This window comes from Tachypleus tridentatus, chromosome 7 (genome assembly GCF_004210375.1).
Source record: "Tachypleus tridentatus isolate NWPU-2018 chromosome 7, ASM421037v1, whole genome shotgun sequence".
Taxonomy (NCBI): Eukaryota; Metazoa; Arthropoda; class Merostomata; order Xiphosura; family Limulidae; genus Tachypleus; species Tachypleus tridentatus.
In genome coordinates this window covers 10,807,363-10,829,351 of record NC_134831.1, presented here as the reverse complement: position 1 = coordinate 10,829,351, position 21,989 = coordinate 10,807,363, and the positions used below count along the sequence as shown (strand labels likewise).

General features: G+C 31.9%; 1 protein-coding gene across 4 annotated transcripts in view; it reads left to right on the top strand.

The window, feature by feature from the left end:
- LOC143255090 (bromodomain adjacent to zinc finger domain protein 2B-like) overlaps window positions 1-21,989 on the top strand; it is a 79,083-nt gene that overhangs the window by 44,764 nt on the left and 12,330 nt on the right. For 3 of the 4 annotated variants that reach the window (XM_076510199.1, XM_076510201.1, XM_076510198.1), the window contains 15 exons: window positions 2,181-2,243; window positions 3,329-3,406; window positions 3,616-3,727; window positions 5,303-5,445; window positions 7,641-7,745; window positions 8,399-8,508; window positions 11,215-11,289; window positions 11,855-12,164; window positions 13,648-13,707; window positions 15,154-16,576; window positions 16,942-17,091; window positions 17,645-17,823; window positions 19,086-19,441; window positions 20,232-20,436; window positions 20,807-20,896. In XM_076510199.1, the coding sequence (XP_076366314.1) occupies window positions 2,181-2,243; window positions 3,329-3,406; window positions 3,616-3,727; window positions 5,303-5,445; window positions 7,641-7,745; window positions 8,399-8,508; window positions 11,215-11,289; window positions 11,855-12,164; window positions 13,648-13,707; window positions 15,154-16,576; window positions 16,942-17,091; window positions 17,645-17,823; window positions 19,086-19,441; window positions 20,232-20,436; window positions 20,807-20,896 (3,459 nt within the window). The remainder of the gene's footprint in view (window positions 1-2,180; window positions 2,244-3,328; window positions 3,407-3,615; window positions 3,728-5,302; window positions 5,446-7,640; window positions 7,746-8,398; window positions 8,509-11,214; window positions 11,290-11,854; window positions 12,165-13,647; window positions 13,708-15,153; window positions 16,577-16,941; window positions 17,092-17,644; window positions 17,824-19,085; window positions 19,442-20,231; window positions 20,437-20,806; window positions 20,897-21,989) is intronic. The other variant, XM_076510200.1, reaches the window with a different exon arrangement.

Here is a 21,989-nt window from a genome sequence, read left to right as displayed (position 1 = left end):
CCACACGTCGACAAAATCAACACCCTGGTGCGGGCAAATCGACGTCTGACTGTCAGGGAGCTTGCTGAAGAGTGTGGGATATCAGTTGGATCTTGTTACGAGATTTTGACCGAAAAATTGAAGATGCACCGCGTTGCTGCGAAATTCGGCCCTCAGAACTCGTGAGTTTTTGGCCAAACACTCGATCACTGTTCTTCCCCACCCCCCACCCCTACTCACCTGACCTTGCTCCTTGCGATTTTTTCTTGTTCCCCAAACTCAAAAGACCCTTGAAAGGAAGAAGATTTGAGATGATTCCCGAGATTAAGGCAAATGCGATGAAGGAGCTGGAGGACATTACAAAAGAAGCGTACCAGGACTGTTTCAACAAGTGGAAACACCGTTGGGATAAGTGTGTGCGTTGGGGAGGAGAGTACTTTGAAGGGGTCCCAGACCTGTAACTTCAAAATAAAGTACATTATTTTGAGTATAATGATGTTCCTTTATATTGGTTTAATTTTGGTTTTAGTTGTTGTATAAGTAGGGCTTCTTTGATTTTGTATTTGTTTATATTTGTTTCCATACTTAGTATCTGAGTATTTGCTGTAGTTATGTTGTGTTTATTTGACTTGCAGTGTTCCAAAATGTGTTAAGGTGTTTTTTGTGTTCTTTGAATCTGGTTTCCATTTTTCTGCTTGTTTGTTCAACATAGAAGCCATGGCAGTTGTTGCATTGTATTTTATAAATTATGTTGGTGTTGTGTTTGTCAGTGTAGTTTTTACATAATATGGACTTTAGTTTTCTACCTGGTTTTTAAATACATTTGGTGTTTACTGAAGTGATGTTTTCTGTTATAAATTTTTTTCCAAATGTTGGCTATTTTTTACTGATATTGGGTATATATGGCATGCAGCAGTGTAAGGTTTTGTAGTTTGTTGTTTCATGGAATTTATTATTGTTTGTTTGTTGTTGACTGTGTTGTTGATTTAAGTGTGTGTAAATAAGTTTTCCAACAATTTCTGGAAGAAATTTGTTGATGTTGATGAAGTGTTGTTTCATTTTGTCATTAATTTTATCAGGTAAGCAAGTTTTGTGGCTGTTTTTATTTGGTTTTTTAATATGTTGAATTTTTGTTTTGTTTCATGTGCTAAGTCCCAGGTAATGTATAGTCCAGTATGGGTGATTTTTTTGTGGATTTCTGTTTTGAATTGTGTATCAGTTTTAGTGATCTTGAGGTTAAGAAATACTATTTGGTTAGTAGTTTTTCCTGTTCACAAGTGAGCTTAATATTAGGGTTTATAGAGTTAATGTGATTGAAAAAAACTAAGTGTTTATTCTGTAGATGTGAATCCAGCAATTGCATCATCAACATATCTGTACCAGTACAGTGGTGGGTGTAAGGCTGAATTGATTGCTTGAGATTCATTCTGTGTCATAAAAATGTTGGCTAGAACTGGTGACATGGGATTGCCCATACATAAGCCATTTATATGTAGGTAGTTTTGGTCATTAAATGTAAAGTTAGTTTTGGTGGTAGTGAATTCTATAAGGGTTGCTGGGGATGTGTATCAATGGGTTGGGATCTTGGATATAAAGATCCAGAGCTATCTTCAGGCTTTGGTAGTTGGGACTTTTGTGAAGAGGGAGATTACATCAAAACTGACCATTAAGGTTTTATGGTTTAGTTGATTAAAAATAGATTTAAAGTTAAAAGAGTCTTTGAAAAAGGAGCCAGCTGATGTTACATATATAGAAAATGCCCATGGTAGATAAATCTATTGGTTTTATGTTATGTTTAAAAAAAGATACCATTATGAATTTTACTGTTGTAAATATTGGATAAATCTGTTTTATGTCAGGTTGAAAAGAGTTCAGTTTTCAGAAATATTTGAGATGTGAAAACACTTTTGTGTGCATATGTGTGTGACCATGAAGATTTTGATTTTTAAAAATGATTTGTGAAGTGTGTCTGTAAGAGTTATAACAACATTATCCTCTGTCAACTGGTGGCTTTTCAGTTTGTAATTTTATATAAGAAACTTCAAGGATCAAATAGTGAATGAAGTTTTTCATAGCTAAATGCTGTTCCAGCCATGTTATTACAATCTGATATTCAAAAAATACAATGTGTAAAGTGTATAGATGTTTTTGTTTCTGAACTACTGAATAAATTTTAAACCTAACTTGTTTTTCATCCTTAGAAAAGAGAAAGAAAGCGAGAAGAACTACTACAAGAAAAACAAATGTACAAAGAAAAAAGACAGGTGGAGATATTAATTATAGTGTTTGTATGGTAATATGATATAATTAATAAAATTCATGATTGCAGATAGTGACACAGTAAGTGATAGATACAGATAAAGATCTTTAATTTGATGTTATATGTTTTCAAATGGACTAGCTATCATACATTTCTGGATATCATATGTGTTCAAATGGACTAGCTATCATACATTTCTATTTTTTTTCCTGTATTTTCTAATTGTATTAACTGGCAGTTTCATACAGTGCCATAACTTTGTATTTTTTTAATTTTGTAGTAGTGATGTTGAGTTCAAATGAAGTTGAGCAAATAGATTAGAGATTTGTGTTGTATATGGAAACAAAAATTCTCTTCCATAACCTTTTATCCTTGGTAGAGGGGTACTAAAACACAGTAACTTTTCCATGAGCATATGTGATTTTATACAAATATTTATTATTGTTATTTATAAATGTTAGAAAAACATATAGGTTCAAAAAGCCTTGATAGAAATGAAATAGAAACCCTATAACCTTCACATTTTCTGCTACTGTGATGTATATATTATTGTAAATGAACTGTTGTTGAGATTGATTATTCCCTTAAGAAGTTGTATTCACAATATTTTGAGCATCACACAGGTGTTTACTGACATTTTCATAACTAGTACTGAACTCATGTCTTTGAAATTATTTGAGATGATTATGGTATATTTTCTGTGTTTGTTGCACAGTGAGGAGTGATGGTATATTATGTTTGTTAGTTTTATACCACTTTTAAAATATAATTTTCAGTTAGACTTCTTTCTGCACTGTTTGTGATAATCAATGTAAAATTATATTTTCTAATGTTTTGTCACAAAATAAACCTTAATTGCTGTTAAAGAGTTGTCAAAAAAGTAACTATGGTAATTTTATTACAAAATTTCTTAAGAAATCAGTAAAGATAAAACATTTTCCAACTTTATTAAGGCTTAACAAATTAACAAAAAGCTAGGAAGTGTTTAATACTGTCAAACATGGTATTTTCTTTGTGTACACTTGCAGAGTTTTTAACTGTTTTTAAAATACCACTTTTAACTTAATATTTCATTTTATTGTCAACCAGGAGGAGAAAAAAGTAGAGTTACAACTGTTAAGAGAAATGAAGAAACCAGTAGATGACATGCTGTTAAAAGACAGTGCAGTAAGTTGTTTTATACAGTTCTATTAATTTTGAATAACTGTAACAAAAGGAAAAACAAAACTTTTTGAGGAGGATTTAAATTCATAATTACCATTTTCTTCAATCATCAGGATTAGTACATCTCAATACACTTATACTGATAGATTAATTGGGATTAGTATAATGTGAAGTATATCTCAATACATTTATACTGATTGAATTTTTTTTAGCACCTACCTACACTGAAGCGAATTCCTGGAGTAAAAGTAGCTGGAAAAGCATTTGCTAACATTCTCATGGTGGTTGAATTCCTACACAACTTTGGTGATACACTTGGTTTTGGTGAGTTTCATATGGACTGAAATATTCTCACAATTTCAGCTAAAATGATGGTGTTAATATTTTTAAGTAACAAAATTTTATTTGAGGTTTTAAAGGCATTGTTATAGAGATATACACTATGTATTGTTGTGTAACTAACAAACAAATGAGGATATTACATACATATGTGGTTATAATTTAATGACAATAAGGGACTTTTTGTCCATCAAGGCCACCTTATGAACTACACTTTAACGTGAAAATGAAACATTCAGAAGTAGTCTTTATCATTCAAATATTTATCAAACATTTCCCAAAACTTCCATAAATTCTATCCACCACATCCAAAAGTCACTAAAAAGGTGAACTACTCTGTTAGTAAAAATAAAGCTGTCATAGCTTAAGATGACTCCTATCCTGCCCAAATTAATATTTGTGTCTTTTTGTCTCATCATTCATCATTATAGTTTATAAAAGATGATACATCAACACTGTCATTTCTACCAAGAATTTTAAATACCTCAATCAGATAACCTTTAACTCTTCTATTTTCAAGAGTAAACCAGTTCATAGATCTGAAACTGTCATCATATGGTAACCTTTTCATTCCAGGTATCATTGTTGTAGTTCTCCTCTGAACCCTTTTCAACAGTTCAATGTCTTTTCTAATGTTAAGAGCCCAAGACTAAAACAGTACTTGTAATGTGGCCTAACAGATGACCTATACAATGAAATTTAACCTCTTTAGACTTGTATTAATTTTTCTCCAAGTGCAACATAAAATCATATTTTCCCTAGCACTAACAGCACCATGCTGCTTGGATGACTTGCAGGTTGATTAACCATTACACAAAGATCTTTGTTCTTAGTTCTTAAAAGTACTGATATTGGTTACTGTAAAGTTCAAGAAATGAATATTTCATGGTATTTTGTGTGTATGTGTTTATAGTTGCAATGTGTTTTTTTTTCCTGACCATATGCAAAAGTATTTAAAATTGAATGTTTTTAGTGTAAAATCCTGTGAAAGGAACTTGTTAGAAACTAATGTTTAGCCTAACTGCTTGTATATACTGGGGAAGTTCATTTTTATTCTTGTTGCTTCTAGTATTATCATCCCCTAAAATCTGATATTTTCCTAAGAATGAGTTATATTGTTTGACATCATAATGACATTAGTTCAGTATAACACACAAACTAGTGAAACATTGTTTTTGTGTTATCTGTTTTAATTTATCTTCATATTCTTTACCTGAAATTGTATTCAGTTGCAGCTACTTTATTTAAATGAATCTTTTATGAAAACATTTCCATAAGACCACCAGTGCTGTCTGAAAGATATTTGATATAAGAAAATGTGTCAGAAAGGTTATAACAGTTACTTTCATCTGTCAGTAACAAGCCCTTTCTTTATTTGGTAGTAAGTTAAATGCACTTTAAATGAAAGTAACAACTTCTGTGTAAAGAAGCAAAGAAGTTTTTGTTCTTGGTATTGGTGGAAATAGCAGATGTTTTTCATGCTTTGTGTAATGTGAAACAAAACATTAGCCAAGTCTTCATGTTCATTGTGTCTTTAATTATAGAAGTTTTCTGTTACAGATATGGATAAGCTACCAACATTAAGCACACTCCAGCTGGGGCTATTGAACTATGATGATAAGAGAGAAAAGGAGCTGCTTTCAATTGTTCGTCATTTATTAGTTTGTGTGATTGATGACCCTGGGATTCCTGACTGTCCAGAGGTAATATTTTTGAGGAAATGTTATTGTGTTTTGAAGTATTGATATTAGGCTAAATACTTCTTGGTAATTTCTTATTAATGGAGTTTTTCAAATAATTTCTAAGTTGTTTATATTATCTAAAATTATTAATATTTTCACCAAGAAAGATTCCTTTCAATAAGTTAAATTATATTTGTGCTTGCTGTGTTTTAGTTCCAAAAAAGAATGTATTTAAGTTTGTAGGTACCTTTTTGCAACTCAATTTATAATTTTTCTTTTTTCAATTGTACTAGTAATAACAGTAGGATTCTATTATACACACATTTTATTATGAAAATTAAAGTGGAAATATGATAAAAAATACAGATTAATAGCTAGAGTTGTTGAGAAAAAAATTACTTTGAATTCGTAACCATAGTACGTAATATTCTGTACATATATATATATTGTACATTGTAGGTTGTATTTTTTCTTGTTGTACATTATATTTTGTAGCATTAGGTGGCATCTGTTAAGCAACAATCTACCCTTTCACACGTGGTAGACAGTTTATTTCGGTTGGTGTTATGTGTGGTGCTGATTCCAGTTTCCTGTCCTTCCCCTTCCTAATATTTACCTGTCCCTCCTTCTCACAGTGTCATGGTTTGTTATTTTTCTCAATGATGTACAATACACCACCAACAGTATTGGTGACTGCTTGGCAGGTTCAGGCCCAGTGGGGTCTCAACTTGTGACCTTCTCCTCCCTGACTCTCTTCTATGGAACCATCAGTTTGACATTGTGTATTCTCACTTCCTTGCATCCAAGTTTCTGTTGCTTTTGAGAACATGGTCTTCTATGATACCTCTTATCCTCCCAGCTGTGCACACATGTGCTCTGTTCATTTGACTCTGCACAATCATTGGAACCATAATTCTCATGGATGTTCAAATTACCATTTCTCATTCCCTCTCCTTTGTTAGTTGGAGCATTTCTTCATTTTCATCCAGATTTACATCTCTTAATGGACATATCCCTTCTGGAGTGGGGTGCATGTGTTGATCACCATGAGGCTTTGGGTTGTTGGTAAACAAATGGTCTTTATGTATCAATATCCTAGAGCTACTTGCTGTTTGTTAGGTTTTGGATCACTTTCTTACTATTGTCAGACGTTTTCTGTAATGATTCATTCCAGCAGTTCAACAGTGGTGGCTTATATCCAAAACCTCTCATGGAGTACAGACAACCACATGAGGGTAGGATGAGGATTATACCATCTTCACCTTGAACCCAAGAAACAGGAAATTGGAAACCACTCCAATTCCCAGGTTTGACACAGGATTAGTTCTGAGCTACTGATCCAGAAATTTTATATCTGATATCTAAAGGAAGTCTATCATATGAATTACCAAATATGGTCCACTTCACTTTAGTCACTCTACACCACAGGATGCATATTCATTTACCTACTTTTCGTACTGAGTTACTATATCTTTCTCTGGTTGGAGCCACTTTCCAACCACTTTCTCTCCCACTCAGATGCACTCCTTTTATTTTCTTCCCTGGTTTCTTGCATATTACAGAAGTGGGGAAGAGTATACTGAATCAGGAGTAATGTGGTTACCCTCTTCAGATCTGACTCTTATCTACAGAGGTATCTTTTGAATACTTTCAAGGGGTAAGTTTATTCTTCCATCACACCAGTCCCCCTTAATCAATGTGGGATTCTAGCTGACCTTGGGAAAACAGGGAAGTATAGTTTTCTTATAATAAAAATGTATTTCTAATTGGTATTTCCATCTGCTAACACTTCTAGAACACTTTTACTCCCCTCTTACTTCTGGTGCTTCCATTATCTGCCAAACTTTGAAGTGATAGTTCAGTAGAGCTCCATAGAGGGAGTTGCATGCGTCATGTAAGTGTACTATTCTCCTATTGGTGGAGAAGTGATGCATGATTCAAATAAAACATGTGAAATTTATTTGATTCCAATAGAGGGGTGCAGAAGGCTTGTAGCATTCATAATAAAAAGTTTGAATACAGAGGGCAACAATAAACAAAAATAGTTAATCTTGTTGGAGGAAGCAAGTACCTATCAGAAATACATACTCAGTACAGGAAAATTATACTATGTAAGCTGTATTTGTTCTTGTTGTACACAGTACTATGTAAACTGTATTTGTTCCTATTGTATGTTGTATTTTGTAAGCTGTATTTGTTCTTGTTGTACATCATAGGCTGTATCCATTCTTGATCAGAAACTATCGGATGTAGATGTAACCAACAATACTGTGTCTGAAGTTCTGCGTCTTTTCTTCTTATCTCATGATCACACAAACAAGGTACCATTTAAACTTGTTTTTATTGAAGGACATGTTACATTTTATATGTTGGTATGGTAACTTCATTTCTGTATTTGTTATTGAAATTTATATTAACATCAGGTGAGTTTTACTGACCAGAATTTATCATTAAAGTGATCTAAGTAATATGTAGAATGAAATGTACATTATCTGAAGACTTATATTTCTGTTAGAAACTATATTAGTATGCAACAGAGTGTTTTTAGTTTTTATGATAAATAAACATACACTGAACTATCTTTGCTCTCTAAAGTCAAGACTGTTTTACATCCGAAGTAAAAATTGTTCAGTTTTAATAACACAGTAAAAAAGTTTGATGCATATTTTAGCAAGATGTACATATTTATATTAAATTTTGGTAATGATGAGAAGTGCTAGTATGTGATGTAAATACACATCTCTCAACACTGAAAGCCATGAAGTAATATGTCTTATTCACTCACCATGGCATAAATCACATAAAGTGTATTGCTTACATTCGTTTTTGTTGTGTGTCGTGACCAGACCAATGGTGGTAAGTAATTCAGTATAGTTTTCATCATTTAAATTGAAGGTAAACATTCTTATTACTATGGCCTACAAATGTTACTTCCAGTTTACTTGAAAATAATCTTTTCTTTTATTATTTTCAGATGTGTAAATGGGTTACAGAAAAACCATTTTTATCCTTGAACCCAACACAAAAATCAGAAATTGCAGCTTTTTTATGTAATGAGCTGTTATGCAGCCGAGTTGTCACAAAGTAAGTTCATAAGGACTACAATTATTTTAAGTTTTGTATACATTTGAGAATATTACATATTCAGGTCTTGGGAAGAAACATAAAAATATGTCTGACCTTTAGCAGGAATACTTATTTCAAATTAAAAAAGTTTCTCTCAGCTTCATGAATTTATACTTCACATTTTGAGTATTGTTGGAGTAATTTGAAAATGATCAAAAAACAACACATGCACACTATATTTACAATACAGTATTTGCCTTCCCTCACAAGAATAGCTATTCTTGTTAGTGCTGCCTTCTAGTTGTAAACTTTTTCTATAAGCATGCCATAAGCCTTCTGCACACCCTATTTGAATTTAAAGAATTCTATGTGTCTCTCACGAAAATCATCCATCACTTGTATGACATTCTACTATTGGTTAGGAAGTGATGTACGATGATTTGTGGCATGTTTATAGAAATGTTCACATACAGAGGGCAGCACTGAACAGTGATTGCTAATCTTGTCATAAAATATACTCTTCCTTACTGTAAAAACTGTAACTTGTAATAAAAGAATACTTGTATAATACTGTATTAATAATATTAATATAGAGTGAATAAAGTTCTATGACAACTAGTTTGTGGTTTCTTGGGAAAGTGATTAGATGTAGAGAAGAACAATAGTATATAACATGAAACTTAAACTTATGACCAAACAGAAACTTTAAACATTTCTTACAGTTTATTTATATGTTCTCATTTATTCCTGAACATTTTGTGTCCTAAATTTGTTAATGCCCTTATTTGTTCTTGAACATTTTGTGTTTTAAATTTGTTAATGCCCTTATTTGTTCTTGAACATTGTGTGTTTTAAATTTGTTAATGCCTTTATTTGTTCCTGAACATTTTGTGTTTTAAATTTGTTGAAAGACTACAGAAATTTTCTTCATTGACAAGACATCAGAAGAGATTAGTTAAGTTTAGCTAGTATGGTAAGCACTCACAAAGTGTTTGTTTAATTCAAGTTCTTATTAGTTGAATTAACTGAAAGTAAACTATATTTCATAGATATAAATTTATCTTGACCAAGAGTATTGTTAACAAAGAATACATCTTAGTCTAACCTGTAACCACTTTCAAAGGTCAGATTCCACTTTATTGGTAAATGTTTCATATTTTGTAGTTCGTTTCTTTTTTAATTTATAGCCAGAAGTTATAGCTATTTCAGCCACTAAAATAAAGAATTGAACAAAATTTGTTAATAAATGTCCATGAAGATGAAACTGATTAGATTTATAAGTTGGTTATGACTGGTTTGTTAAAGGGATGCAAGTTAAATTTGGAATTGTCCAAATCTACCAATTTGTATTGTTGATTTGCTGCATGTTTTTTTGGGTTTCCAAAATTCCAAATCTTTTTATCATGTTATCTTGACCAAATAACACTTAAAATTCAAGATAGAAATTTAATTTTTTTCTCAAATATTTAAATACATCTATTGCAAAACTGCAATTGTAAATTTTGTGCTTGAAAATTAATCTATATGTAGGCCTAAAAGCATGTAAAAAAACATCTTTCAGTTTCAAACATAAATGACAAGAAGGCAAGAAAATCTACCATTGTAATTTAGACTTAGATTTATCTTTTCTTTTAAGGATAATATTCAAATTTTCTTCTTTTATTTATCAATATATCATTTATATATCAATATATAAAGACAGATTTATTGTTGTGATTGTCAGAACTAGTGGCCTATTGTGGTACATTTACAAGATTTTTATCCCAATTCTTGCTGTACAAAATTTGTCAAAAGAAGTATTGTGAGGATTTTTTAGTTTTGCATTTATCCCATTGTCAACACACTGAATCATCATGTCATAGTATTTTAAACATATCAGAGAGAATGTCTTACAAATTCTTATAAAACATGACTTCTTTTCTGTAGGGACTTTTGTTTTTAGAACACTAACAAATAATTTGAAAAATATACACTCAAGTTTATGCTGACACTTTTGTAAAAGTAGAAACGGTTGTAGTTCCAGTTGAAAACCTTGATGGTATTAAAAAGACCAGTAAATTCCTGTAATTTATATTATTTAAAGTTGGATGTTTTGTTTTTACAGAGAATAAAATGTATGATGCCACTGACTAAAAACAAACTCTATGGTTTGCATTTCATGTTTACTTCAGTATGGTAATACCAAAGTTCTAGGTTTTAAACTGAGATGACCTACATCAGGTTCTGAAACAACAACAACAAAGAAAAATAATTATCTTTTGCAGAATAAAACAGCAAGAGTAAATTGAGATGAAATAAGATACCTTAGCTGTAAGTTATTGTAGTTACCATGTTTATTGGTGCTGTCTTACTTACAAAACTGACTTCTGTACCAGTGTTGTTTTTTGTTCTCAGCTGGTGCTGTTTTTTGTTAAACAGATAACTGTTCTCAACTGGCATTGTTCTTTATTGAACAAATAACTGTTCTCAACTGGTGTTCTCATTTGTTGAACAGACAACTGTTCTCTTTTGTTAAACAGACAACTGTTCTCAACTGGTGTTGTCTTTTGTTGAATGGACAACTGTTCTCAACTAGTGTTGTCTTTTGTTGAATGGACAACTGCTCTCAACTGGTGTTGTCTTTTGTTGAATGGACAACTGCTCTCAACTGGTGTTGTCTTTTGTTGATCAGATGACTATTCTCCAGCAGCATTAGTTGAACAAATACATATTTCATCTTTTTAGACAAATTGAATCCAACATTGAGATGCTAAGCAACTTGCGAAGAGAGAAGTGGGTTAAGGAAGGAAACCTACGAAAGTAAATATACCATATGTATATATATATATATATATATATATATAAGCTATTATAATTATAATTAGCAGATTGAAAATATAGGAACTGTTTAATGTACAAAGTAAATAACAGAAAATTAATTGCTGATGAAATAAAACAAAATATTACCATTTTTCAATAATTATTTGAATGTTAACTTGATATCATTCTAGTTTTTATAAAATGGGAATGTTATATAACAGTTGTAAAGAATTATATATTAATTACTGGTGTGTTCATTAATGACTGCTATTTAATCAAAAATAGAGAAACCTGTTAAGACTATTGTTTCTGTAAATATTAATCTGCATATTTTATGGTATAATAAACAAAAATTTGTAACATTAGGCACAATGCAGGTTTAGTTATTGTTTACTGTATTCTCTGTTAGTATCATGTTTTTAATAAGGTTTAAAATCTTCAGAATGTGATTTATTTTATGCAGTATTTGCATGTATAAATGTAATTACATCTTATTAATGCCAACAAGTTTTAATATTGAAATAACAAATGCAATATTTCAAATTTCTTGCATGTTTTGCTTTAGGTTACAAAACATACATCAAACAAGGTTATTTAGAAGTTATGTCAATATGAAGTCCAGTAATCTCTCTTTCATTTCCAACAACAAAGAAGATGTTAAGTCTGTTCATGAAAATTCTAAAATGGATGTTGATGCAGATCAAACCATGGATGTTAATGGAGGCATTTGTGTTGAAACTAAATTGACCAACAGTAAAACACTTAAGAGAACAAAAGAAACTAAAGAAAAAACTGCAGATGATGTTGATGGAAATTATGAGAGTGGCAATGAAACTGATGTTACTCAAACAACTAGCAGGTTGTCTGATGGAGAGGTTAGTAAAGAACCAGTATGTATATTATAAACAAGTACTGTTGTTAAACAACTAGCAGGTTGTCAGATGGAGAGGTTAGTAAAGAACCAGTATGTATATTATAAACAAGTACTGTTGTTAAACAACTAGCAGGTTGTCAGATGGAGAGGTTAGTAAAGAACCAGTACGTATATTAAAAACAAGTACTGTTGTCAAACAACTAGCAGGTTGTCAGATGGAGAGGTTAGTAAAGAACCAGTATGTATATTAAAAACAAGTACTGTTGTTAAACAACTAGCAGGTTGTCAGATGGAGAGGTTAGTAAAGAACCAGTATGTATATTATAAACAAGTACTGTTGTTGAACAACTAGCAGGTTGTCAGATGGAGAGGTTAGTAAAGAACCAGTATGTTATATTATAAACAAGTAGTGTAGTTAAACAACTAGCAGGTTGTCAGATGGAGAGGTTAGTAAAGAACCAGTATGTTATATTATAAACAAGTAGTGTTGTTAAACAACTAGCAGGTTGTCAGATGGAGAGGTTAGTAAAGAACCAGTATGTATGTTATAAATAACTACTGTTGTTAAACAACTAGCAGGTTGTCAGATGGAGAGGTTAGTAAAGAACCAGTATGTTATATTATAAACAAGTAGTGTTGTCAGTTGTCAAACAACTAGCAGGTTGTCAGATGGAGAGGTTAGTAAAGAACCAGTATGTATATTATAAACAAGTAGTGTTGTTAAACAACTAGCAGGTTGTCAGATGGAGAGGTTAGTAAAGAACCAGTATGTATATTATAAACAAGTACTGTTGTTAAACAACTAGCAGGTTGTCAGATGGAGAGGTTAGTAAAGAACCAGTATGTATATTATAAACAAGTAGTGTTGTTAAACAACTAGCAGGTTGTCAGATGGAGAGGTTAGTAAAGAACCAGTATGTATATTATAAACAAGTACTGTTGTTGAACAACTAGTAGGTTGTCAGATGGAGAGGTTAATGAAGAACCAGTATGTATGTTATATTATAAACAAGTAGTGTAGTTAAACAACTAGCAGGATGTCAGATTGAGAAGTTTAACAAAATATATAACCATGTGCAGCACTAAACCTATGAGATTAGAAGTCAGTGGGGCACCATGATAGATAGCCCCATGTGGTTTTGTTGTAGAAAACAATATAATGAAGTAAAATGTTAATAAGACAACTTGTTTCCATATAATTGTTGTTCACCTGTTATCTTAAGCATTATTATTTGCCTGTTACCTTAAACATTATTGTTCTCTCTTACTTTAAATGTCATTGTCCACCTGTTACTTTGAACATAATTGTTCACTGTTGCTTTGAACATTATTATTTGTTGTTACTTTATACATTATTGTTCACTGTTGCTTTAAACATTATTGTTTACCTGTTACCTTAAACATTATTGTTCACTGTTATTTGATACATTATTGTTCACCTGTTACTTTTAAAAAAATCCAGAAACAGAATTTCTTATTAATAGGATGAAGAATTCAACATCTCTAATGAAGAGTTAGAAAAGAAAATTGAAAAACTTTCAAAGGTAAACCACCTGTTGTACATTAATATTGTCTATATCTATATTTATGTGAAACCACCTGTTGTACATTAATATTGTTTATATATAGTGATGTGAAACCACCTGTTGTACACTAATATTGTTTATATAGAGTGTTGTGAAACCACCTGGTGTACATTAATATTGTCTATATAGAGTGCTGTGAAACCACCTGGTGTACATTAATATTGTCTATATAGAGTGCTGTGAAACCACCTGGTGTACATTAATATTGTCTATATAGAGTGCTGTGAAACCACCTGGTGTACATTAATATTGTCCATATAGAGTGCTGTGAAACCACCTGGTGTACATTAATATTGTCCATATATAGTGCTGTGAAACTACCTGTTGAACATGAATATTGTCTACATTTAGTGCTGTGAAACCACCTGTTGTACATTAATATTGTCTACATATACATCTGGGAAACCACCTGTTGTACATTAATATTGTCTACATATACATCTGGGAAACCACCTGTTGTACATTAATATTGTTTATATATAGTGCTGTGAAACCACCTGTTATACACTAGTATAGTTTAGTGATAGTAATGTGTAACCACCTACTGTATTTTAATATACTTTAGATGTAGTTATGTGTTACCATGTGTTAACATTTATATATAAATTTCAGATTTTATTTGCATAATATCTAGAACCTCTTAAATAAACATCAACTGCTTTTCAGAGAAACTTTGTTTTATCTGATGTTTTCTCTAACTTTTTAAATTGTCATATAATTATCATAATTTTCTGGCTAAACAGTTATGTGATGAGAGCATTTAAGTATTCAACTAAACTGGTAAATATGGTTCCCATGGGAAAAAAGTTTGAACTGAATTATGAAATAGATGGCACCCTGTACAGAAAACAGCAACAAATTGTGTGTCTTTTGATAAATTAAAGCTTTGTTTATAAAATTCTAGTGTAAAATACTGGAGAAAGCTATTAGTTATTTATCGAGACAGAGAGCAGTTGTGGTAATGATTTAAGAACAAAGGTTTGGACTCAGAAATGGAAGGCTTCACCAAGAAATGATTTGTAGTTTTGAATATCAGAAGTAATGTAACAGTAACTAGTTTTGTATTTCCAAACATTTTGTATTTGTGTGTAAATGTAAAAACCACAAGACTTACATTTTTGATTATTTTATTTCCAAAATAATGTTTAAAAGTACTGAAATGGGCAACAATTCTCATTTGTGTCTTAGAAGCAGAGAAAATTAACAAGACACATCAAAACAAAATTTCTAGTAAGCATGTGTGACACAATGAGTGTCAGAAGAGGTGGTCTGGAATGGCTGTAAAAAGAGATATTTAAATATGTTACCTTAAATTATATCCACAAGACTTCTAGATAAAGCTTTTGTGAGAAAAGTGTATTATATTTAGAAAATTATTATAACTACTGCTTTTTGTTTTTTAAGCAACAATCCCAGCTTCGTACTAAACTCACCAAAGCAACCAATGCCATTCGAAGCACACCTTTTGGCCAAGATCGATATCATCGTTTGTACTGGTTGTTGCCATCTGCTGGTGGTATTTTTGTTGAAGGGATGGAATCAGCTGAGGAACCTGAAACCTTGGGAAAATGTTCTTTAGAAGTTGGAGAAGATGTAATGAGTAGAGAAGCTGGAGATGAGCAGATTAAGAACAGTCCATTGAAGGATAGTGTGCAACTCGGAGAAGTGATACACATGAAATCTGAACAAATGGATTTGGATAATGGTGTTAGCAACTTAGACGTTATTAAACCCAAGTTACAAAATATAGTTGATATGAATTGTTTAAAAGAATGCATTCCAAAACAAGTTCCTGAGAGAAAGAAGGAACAAAAGGTTGCATCTTCTGAGTTAAAAGAAATTTATCAATTTAATGATAATGTAACTGATAACACTTGTTGTAGTAACTATAAACAAACAGCAGACACTCCAAATCTTCTTTGTGTTAAAGAAGATGAAGAAATACGCAATAAATATGATATTTGTGATAAAAATGAATCCTCTGCTGTGTTGAAGTGTTTCTCAGAAGTTAATGCCATTTCAGAAACTAAATTATCTAAAGCTAATGAGGAAGTAATAAATTCTAGCAAGCATAGTTTTACAAAGAATACGGCAACTAGTGTTCCTAGTATTGAGCAGAACTGGCTTCTTCACTCGCCATTATTTGCTTCAGTTCTCACAGGCTCGGTTCTGATGAATGAATCTTTGTTGCAAGATAGCTATTTTAATCTTCCCAAAACAGATTCTACTGTTTATAGCCCATCATTTAGTCCACTCTTAGGTGTGGTACCTGGGTTTTTCTCAGCAGAACAATTACTTAAAAACCTAACAGAGAAACAACCTATCCAGAAATCCTGGTTTAGTGTCATTCCAAAAGTGCCATGTGATGATACCTTGTTAACTGAGCAACCACCACATAAATATTCACATTCTAAACTTTCCAGCAAATCTCAAGACATAAAAGCTATTATGTCAGATAATTCTTATCCTGCAGCAGTTTCTACTAGTCAAAGTTCTTCATCAGTAGCCATGGCTCTTGCTGACTTCCATCTGGAACATTCACCACCTTTTATGCCCAGTCCACTCCTTAAATCCTCTATAATGAGTTCATATTATGGAAACACAGAAAACTCTGCTGTGAGAGAATTGTCTCTCTGGTCATCCACAGTTACCCCAACATTTTGCTCTACTCCCTCCGTGGTTCCGTCCCCAAATTCTGCTGCTGGCCTTGTATCAAAGAAGTCATGGTCCAAACCCAACTGTTCTATAGAAGGATCTCCAAAAATTCAAAAAATACTAGTAACAGAAAACTTGAACCAATATACTACACCTCAAGAGGTACCAGCAGGTAGGTCAGAGATTAAAAAGTATTAATGTTTTGCCAAATTATGTCTAGAAAATTTTTGCTTAACTTACATAGTTTGAGAGAACAGGCTATAAAATAACTTAGTTTATAATTTCTCAGTAATTTAAAACATTATGCTGTCTGAAAGGTAAATAGGTATTTACATTTTATATTATCTGTAATTAACTAATGTCAAGAAGAGGTTATAGTAAGAAAGTCCCTCAAAATGTGTTGCTTATCTAACTTTGTAGCTATTTTCAGCATCTAAATCATTTGTGTAAGATTCTAATTTATTTTGAATTCTGTTGTTAAAAAAGAAGAAAGTCCTTTCCCATATGTTATGGAGTAACATTTATTTCTCTCCCCAGAGTATAGAAAAGGCTGGTGGAAGATTACAGATACTGAACAAGTGAAGACTTTGCTTAATTCACTTCATCCAAGGGGGATGAGGGAAAGACATCTTCGGAAACAGCTCCAGAAGTATTTCACTCACGGAAATTTTCTGGGAGAGCAAAAAGGTTAGCATAAAGATATTAACTTTATGGAAGTCTGAGCATCTGAATCAAGTATTGTGTGTGCTAGTTCAGTCCTATAGATGTAGTACTTTTATAGTTGGATTGGTTTTAATTTCAATTCATCAGTCCTGTGTTGTATGTTACAAGGGTCCTGCCATGTACAGATAATACTGTGGTGTATATTACAACAGTACTGTCATGTAAAAATGATACTGTGGTGTATATTACAACAGTACTGTCATGTAAAAATGATACTGTGGTGTATATTACAACAGTACTGTCATGTAAAGATGATACTGTGGTGTATATTACTATCTAGCTGTTGTTGAAATGTTAGTACAGATGAGTAAGTTTTCTTTCACAAACTTCCCACACTATTTTCTTTATATGTATTTTTTTACTTGTGTTTTACTTTTGAGAAATATAAATGTCTTCAAAAGCCTTGTGTTTAGATTATTCCGTAGAAGATTGAAAACAAAAAACATACTGCCACTTGTTAGGTTTATCTTAGTTGTATACTGATTCTTTTACTGCTGACACCGCCTTTTATGTTCAGCCATAGATTTAGAAATTACCGACCTAGACAGGGTAATCTCTTCAAAGCCAGGAGGTGCTCCAGATAGTGACAAAGAGGACCATTGGTCACCAAAAGTTGCATTGGAAGTAGATCTATCAATTTTAAAACAGGTAGAAGCCTTGGAAGAAAAAGTAGCGGAAGGTAGCATGCAAATACAGGTGAGATGTTAGTATAAAAACAAATATTTAAACAGTGAATTAATTTGTTTGAAATAACCAAGGATACTGCCAAATAACAAACTGTTTCACTCTGTTTTAAAACTATATATACTTTATTAATTGTGGTTGAGAAAGTTTAAAAATAAAACAAAAACTGCTTCTGATTCTGTATCGTCATTCCATTGTGAGACAGCAAATTTTTGTAATTTTTAAATTAATTCTTGAACTAAAGTAATCAAATTCCATTTCCAGAGGGTTGAAATATATATGTGTAATAAAGTTTTCAAAAGTGGGGGTCAAGGAAACTAGTAAAGCTGTAAGATAACTTTAGTATGAACTCTTAACCCGGTAGTAACTCAGGTAGTCATGAAAACAGATTACTTTTTTAAAAGTTTATGGACCATCAAGTTCTTTATACTTGGTATAAAACTGAAATATTTCACCACTACCATTGTAGTGAGTGTCGTGTGACATTTTATAAATGGTGCACTAACAGTAATCATAACTATTTTATGATTACTGTTAGTATACTATTTATAATTGTTATGGTTTTAAACTTATTTAAACATTAGAAGTTTCATTACTCTTAATGAAAGCGAGAATAATATTCCACCACATTATTTTTACCAAAAGGTTTAGGACCATGAATTTACTGTTATATTTGACCATGGTCACAAGATTTGGCAGAGATTAACTGTGCTCTCATATATTAATAACTGATTAACATTAAAGATTTTAAAACAAGAATCCATTGTCTTTTGGTAATTTTAAGGTAGTACATGATCCATTGTTAAGATAGCTTGCATAATTATAGTGTAAGTACATACACGTGTTGAGGAGATTTGATAGCCCTGTAACGTTAATGGGAATAGGATTTTGAGTCCACCATTGATAACTGGACATTACCAGATGACCAGTAATTGACATAACTGTACCAAGGATATCAAGATAGTTTGTTATATAAAATTAACTACTTAGTGAGTTATGACAGTTTTTAAGGAATTAGTTGGATTTATAAATCATGAAACTTCAAGCATTCTGCTGAGTTGATAAATTACTACTCATTTCATTGTGAATACAACTGAACATCATAGTTCTGCTTAAAACATTATCTCATGTGGCCTTTTAAAATAAAATGACTCCAATAAAAACTGTGAATTAAATAAATTAAGATTTAGTTATATTAATCATTAGTGCAACACCAACCTTTAACTTAATAATGTCACTTTAAGTAGGATATAATATGTCCACGTGTTCAGCAGGGATGGAAGGTTCCTCCTAAGCTCTCTACTGATCTTACTGTCAAGTTTAAAGGTCAAGATAACTCAGTTTCAGCTATCAAACAAAGAAAATACTTTTCTATGGAGCTAGATGAAAATACCCAGGGAGAAGGAGTTGAAATTACAGATTTTGTACAGAAGAATACATCAGTAGAAGAACAGACCCAAGAAGCTGTTGATAGTGTGCCTACCACAAGTGAAAATGATAATGAAAAAGAATACACTGCTGCAGTAGTCATTGAGTCAAATATTAATCTAATAGAGGTCGCTAAAAGCCGACTCCTTGAACTTGAAAGTGCCATTGAAAGACGATATGTGATGTCACCTCTTGGTATTAAGTAAGTTGAAAACAATGTTACAAGTGTAAGAAACATATTTTTTTAAGACCTAATGGTGATCTCTAAAACTTTCACTGCTGTATATCAAGAAGGCCCAGCATTTGTATGTCAATGTCATTAAGTGTAAACTTGAAAGATGTTTGTAATTAACTTTTGTTGTTTCACATTCAATGAGTGTAGCACAAAATATCCTGCAATATGTTAAAGAAGTAAAATGAGCCAGTAAAAAAGACCACATGTTATGAATTAGATTTCTTAAGTGTTGGTTAGTATGGGATTAAGAGGTGAACTGCAAATTAACTGAGAATAAATCTTGATTGTTTATTAACAAAGCTAGGTTCTTAAATTACAAGTGATTTTCTGTCAAACTCCTTTATTCTGTGACTAGGAAAACATGAATAAACTGTTGTTTGTATTATTTATTGAAGAGTTCCACACTGGTTTTTTTTTATCTTGGGTTTTTAATTAAATTATTTATACTTTCACACCTTTTCTTGATCCAGAACTATGATAAAGTGTTTTAAAACATTAATATTTATTCTTATGTTTACAAATATGAGTAGCTTGTTCATATAAGGCATGCTAATAAAATGTTATGAAAATTAAAGATTCATAGAAGATTAGATATATTAACTAATGATGAAAGTACATGTGACTAGACAGTGTGGTAACATTCAGTAACCTACCCTGTTGTTTATTGGTATATCACTCATACAAGACTAGTGCCTTTTATAAAAAAAACAACAAAAAAACTAGGAGTGGCTTAATGTTAGATTTATCCTGACCTCAGCAGTACAGAAATGACCCTGTCCTCACCCCACACCACTAGTGCCGATGAATCCCAACTGAGGGTGGAATCTGAGGACGAAGAGCCATCAAGTGGGTTGCTTCACTGGCGGGCTGCAGTGAAAAAGTGTCATTCTGCAGATCAGTTGGCAATGTGCTTAAATATGTTGGAGGCATGTATAGCATGGAACAAGTCTATCTCAAGAGCTGTAAGTCAAACTGTGCAAAACTATGAAAACCTTAATTTTAGCAAACATTAGATCATCCTCTAATTTATTTTACTTTTCTGTGAGTTGTTTTGAAATATTTGATGAAAATAATTCCAAACCCAGACCATGTAATACAATGCCTGGTGTAAGAAAAGGAAGCAATATTTAGGCTTCTATACTGATGCCTTCTTGAGATCATTTGTGTATTGTCTTATAAAGGCATCATGTACCTTAAATGTAATTTTGTTATTTAGGCTTAGCACCATTTTAAACTGGTATAGATGAATCAATTGTATGATATTCCTAAATAATGGATAATTAATGGTACTTTTGATTAATAATAGTTTCTTGTCTTATCATTTCTCTTTAGAGCTGCCAGTTTTGTCACAGTGGATCTAATGAAGAAACACTCCTTCTGTGTGATGGATGTGATAAAGGTTATCACACTTACTGCTTTAAGGTGAGTTAATGCTCAACTGGATTTGTTTTATGTCCTGCAAAATTGTTTGGGCACTCACTTTCCATTATATTTAACAGTCATATTTTCTTTGAAAATTTCTTAGTTTCCACAGATCCATAATTAGTATGATTAATTATAATACTGTTTTTTTTTTGCTTTTTTTTTACATTTCATTTGTAACTTTACTAACATGAGAGACTCTGTACCCAACAAAGTCATAAACCTAGAAGCAATTTGCCGTACATGTACTTTATAAAATGTTTAAAAACACCATAATAATATCCATGATAATTCTTAATGCCACAGGATGTTTAAAACTGAAATGTGAACTTGGAAGTAACAATCACGTGTATGTAATTATCACAGAACGCTATTATTTTATCCACAAATATGACACAGAGTTCTGAGAACACTGGTTTTTACATGAATTATTTTATAACTTTTACACTCACTATTACTTTATCCACAAACATAACACCGACTACTGACATCCCTGGTTCTTAGATGAATTATTTTATAACCTTTACACTCACTATCACTTGATCCACAAATTTGACACAGATTACTCAGATTCATGGTTTTTAGATGGATTATTTTATAACTTTTACACTCACTCTCAGTTTATCCACAAACTTCGCACAGACTTCTGACATCCCTGGATTTTAAATGAATTATTTTAGAACCTTTACACTTACTGTCAGTTTATCCACAAACATGACACAGGCTATTGATATCCTTTGTTTTTAGATAAATTATTTTAGAACCTTTACATTCACAATCACTTTATCCATAAACCTGACACAAAGAACTGAGATCATGGTTTCAGATGAATTTTACCTTTCCACTCACTATTACTTTATCCACAAACATGACACAGACTTCTGAGATCCCTGGATTTTAGATGAATTATTTTATAACCTTTACACTCACTGTGAGTTTATACACGAACCTGACACAGACTACTGAGAAGTGTTGTTTTTAGATGGATTATCTTATAACCTTTACACTTGTGAGTTTATACACGAACCTGACATGCACTACTGAGAAGTGTTGTTTTTAGATGGATTATTTTATAACCTTTACACTTGTGAGT